The 4300-nt window shown below is 40.0% G+C and overlaps 1 protein-coding gene across 1 annotated transcript; it reads right to left on the reverse strand.

The window, feature by feature from the left end:
- Positions 1-1737: 1737 nt before the first annotated feature.
- Positions 1738-2782, reverse strand: LOC148562274 (uncharacterized). The gene is made up of 2 exons (XM_088490851.1): positions 2398-2782; positions 1738-1946 (listed from the first exon to the last, which is right to left on the reverse strand). Exons 1-2 carry the CDS (start codon positions 2780-2782, stop codon positions 1738-1740), a joined length of 594 nt encoding a protein of 197 aa, XP_088346977.1.
- Between the last annotated feature and the right edge of the window lie 1518 nt (positions 2783-4300).

Below are 4300 nucleotides of genomic sequence, written 5' to 3' on the forward strand. Positions count from 1 at the left end.
CTTGTTTACCCCAGGGCTATGTGTTTCCTTCTCCTCATGTGGGATCCTTGATAAGTGGTCAGCCACCTTATTCTCTGCTCCACTTCTGTCCTTGATTTCAATGTTGAACTCTTGGAGTAACAAGATCCATCTTATCAATCTAGGCTTGGAGTCTTGCTTGGTTAACAAGTATTTGAGTACTGCATGGTCAGTAAACACAATGACTTTAGAACTAATGAGATAAGATCTGAATTTATCAAATGCAAAAACTATAGCAAGGAGTTCCTTTGGGCTTCATTAAGAACCTTGCTAGCATAATAGATGACATGCACTAGCTTGTCTCTCCTTTGTCCTAAGACAGCACCAATAGCAAAATCTAATGCATCACACATCAATTCAAAAGGTAAATCCCAACTAGGTGGTGCTATAATAGGTGCAGAGGAGAGCTTACTTTTAAGCTCATCAAAAGCTTGCATACATTCTCTATCAAATATGAATGGTACATTAGAGACAAGCAAGTTGCTTAAAGGTTTGGCAATTTTTGAAAAGTTTCTAATGAACCTTCTATAGAACCCGGCATGTCCCAAGAAGCTCCTAATTGCTTTGACATTACAAGGTGGGGGTAATTTTTCAATCATTTCCACCTTGGCTCTATCTACCTCTATTCCTTTCTTAGAGATTTTGTGGCCAAGGACTACCCCTTCGGAAACCATAAAATGACACTTTTTCCAATTCAAAACTAGGTTAGTCTCTTGGCATCTCTTGAGCACCAAGGCAAGATGGTGTAAGCAATTAGGAAAAGAGTCACCAAACACTGAAAAATCATCCATGAAAACCTCAATAAACCTCTCAATCATATCAGAAAACATGGATAGCATGCACCTTTGGAATGTGGCAAGTGCATTGCACAAACCAAAGGGCATGTGTCTATATGCAAAAATACCATAAGGGCAAGTGAAAGAAGTCTTCTTTTGGTCTTTGTGATCCACTACAATCTAGTTGTAGCCTGAGTATCCATCCAAGAAACAATAGTACTCATGTCCAGCAAGTCTCTCCAACATTTGATCCATGAATGGTAGAGAAAAATGGTCCTTCCTTGTGGCTTCATTGAGCTTTCTATAGTCTATACACATGCGCCATCCAGTCACTGTTCTTGTTGGTATCAACTCATTTCTTTCATTTGGCACAACTGTGATTCCTCCTTTCTTTGGGACCACATGAACAGGGCTCACCCAAGGGCTGTCTAAGATTGGGTAAATCACCCCTGTTTGCCATAACTTCAGCACTTCTTTTTGCATCACTTCCTTTATTGATGGGTTCAACCTTCTTTGTGGCTGTCTTGAGGGCTTGGCATCCTCCTCAAGAAGAATTTTGGGCATACACATTGAAGGGCTAATCCCTTTTAAATCTAAAAGTGTCCACCCTATGGCATCCTTGTGTTGTCTCAACACATTGATAAGCTCCTCTTCTTGTTCTTCACTCAAGCTTGAGTTGATGATTACTGGATATGTGTCATTGCTCCCCAAGTAAGCATACTTCAAGCTTGGGGGTAGGGTTTTCAATTCCAGCTTTGGTGCTTCTACTTTCTCTTTATTTTCCTTGTCTAGCATGAGTGAGCCTTCTATGATTTCTTGTGGTAGTTCACCACATGATGTTTGTTGATCTTGCTCTATTGTATCTTCAAGTTTGTCTTCTTCTCGGACTCCTTGAACCAGCTTCTCTATTGTGTCTATCATCATACATTCCCCAATCCTTTGGTTAGCTCATTGTAGTGAAAACATTGAACACCATCTTTTCTTCATGCAGCCTTAGGACTAGCTCTCCCTTTTGCACGTCAATTATAGCCCCTGCTGTTGCCAAAAATGGTCTCCCCAGTATGATTGATGTATTAGCCTCTTCTTCCATGTCAAGCACTACAAAATTAGCTGGGAAGATGAACTCTCCCACTTTAACTAACAAGTCTGAACCTGAAATCACTCAACAAACACATCAAGGCATCGAATGGAATTAAAGTGAATTAAAATCACCAATTTAAAGGCCTAAAAAGCATGTTTTTATACTTAAGCACAAATTAATGGAGAATTACAAAACTATGCTATTTCATTGAATAAATATGGGAAAAGGTGATAAAATCCCCTAAAATAAGCACAAGATAAACCACAAAATTGGGATTTATCAAAGTCCTCCACTACTCCATGGGAAAACTTGAATGTCCTATCTGCTAGTTGAAGTGCCATTCTTGTTAGTTTGGCCTCTTCAATTCTCATTCTCTTCATCATGGCCAAGGACATAAGGTTGATGCTAGTCCCAAGTCACATAAGGCTTTTTCAATTTTGATATCTCCTATGATGTAGGGAATTTGAAAGCTTCTAGGATTCTTCATCTTTTGGAAAAGCTTCCTTTGTATAATGGCACTACATTCTTCTGTGAGCACTACAGTTTTCTTTTCTCCCCAGTTTCTTTTCTTAGTCATGAGCTCCTTTAGGAACTTGGCATAGAGGGGCATTTGCTCTAGTGCTTCAGCAAAAGGTATGTTAATTTGGAGCTTCTTAAAGACCTCCAAGAACCTAGAAAACTGGCTATCTTTCCCATCTTTTCTCAGCCTTTGTGGGCTGGGTGCCTTTGGTACATAAGGCTTTAAAACTTGTTTTGGTGGGGCTGGAGCATGTACCACTTCTTCCTCCTTGAGTTCTAAGTTATTGGCAGCTTCTTCTTCCTGCAAGTTGTGCCTTGAGGATCCTTCTTCTACCACTTTTTCACTTCTAATTGTGATGCCCTTGCATTCCCCTCTTGAATTGGTCATGGTATCGCTAGGGGATGTATTTGTAGACATTGGTATTTACTTGGATAAAGATCCAAATTGTGATTCTAATTTTGTGATTGCTGTCCCTTGGTTCCTTATATTAGATCTGACCTCCTCTTGGATTGAATCTATCTTTTTTCTAGTTTGCAATTGTCTTTCTGCAATAGTGGCAATATTCCCTGCCATTCGTGCCATCATGGCTTCCAATCTTGTAAAATTTTCACTGTCATCACTTGGTTGTGGGGTTGGGGATGATACATTTTGAGAATGGTTGCTGTGTGGTTGTTGGTTGGAGTGGTATGGGGCATTATATGAGTTGTGGTAGGATCTATGATTGTTAAATTGATAGTTGGGGTTATTGTACTGGTTAGAGTGATATGGGTTGTGATAATGGGATTGGTTTTACTGGTTTCCCCACCCAAAATTTGGGTGGTTCTTCCAGCCTGGGTTGTAGGTTTTGGCATTGGGATCATATGGTTGTCTGGGTGGATTGTTCACATAGTTGGCCTACTTCCATTCACATTCAATTTCTAGGCTATCTCCTTCTTGCATAGGTTCTTGAGTATTGATGGCTAAAACTTGATTCTTCTCCATTTGCTTGGTTAGAGCTGCTAGTTGGGATGTGATCACCTTATTTTGAGCCAGCAAGGCATCCATAGAATTGAGCTCTATTACTACCCTTCTTGGGCTTCTATCAGAGGCATAGAAGTACTCATTATTGGCCACAGTTTTTATGATGTCTATGGCCTCTTTAATTGTCTTCTTCTTATTAAGAGAGCCTCTTGAAGAGTGATCTAAGGCCTTTTTTGATTCTTGAAACAATCCTTCATAGAAAATGTGCAACTGTACTCACTCATTGAACATGTTCGGAGGGCACCTTCTTGTCAACTCCTTGTATCTCTCCCATGCTTCATAGAGAGTTTTCCCATCTTGTTGTCTAAATATTTGTACCTCAATCCTCAACCTGTTAACTCTTTGGGGAGGATAAAATCTTGCCAAGAACTTGTTCACCACCTCTTCCCAAGTTGTCAAACTCTCATTTGGAAAGGATTTTAGCCACTTTCATGCTTTATCCCTAAGAGAAAAAGGGAACAAAAGCAGTTTATAGGTGTCAGGGTGAATACCATTAGCCTTCACTGTGTCACAGATTCTCAAAAATGTGGTTAGATGTTCATTTGGATCCGAGCATTTCCTCCAAATGAACAGTTGTTCTGAACAAGAGTGATTAGCTGTGGTTTAAGCTCAAAATTGTTGGCATGTATGGTGGATTTCAAGATGCTGCTCCCACAATTCCCAAGATTGGGATTTATATAAGAGCCTAGCACTATCCTTTCTTGTGGGGGAGCATGGTTTCCCACTACTTCATCTGGATGATTGTGTGCTTCACCTTCCATATTTTGAGTTAGATTCTCTTCTTCTTCTTCTTCACCAACTACCCTTTTGCCTCTTGATACTACCTCTCTTTTCAATCTCAAAAATGTCCTCTCAGGTTCAGAATCGTAGGAAAGTACAGTTCCG

The sequence above is a fragment of the Arachis ipaensis genome, chromosome B6, assembly GCF_059453495.1.
Source record: "Arachis ipaensis isolate K30076 ecotype BB chromosome B6, ASM5945349v1, whole genome shotgun sequence".
Classification (NCBI taxonomy): Eukaryota; Viridiplantae; Streptophyta; class Magnoliopsida; order Fabales; family Fabaceae; genus Arachis; species Arachis ipaensis.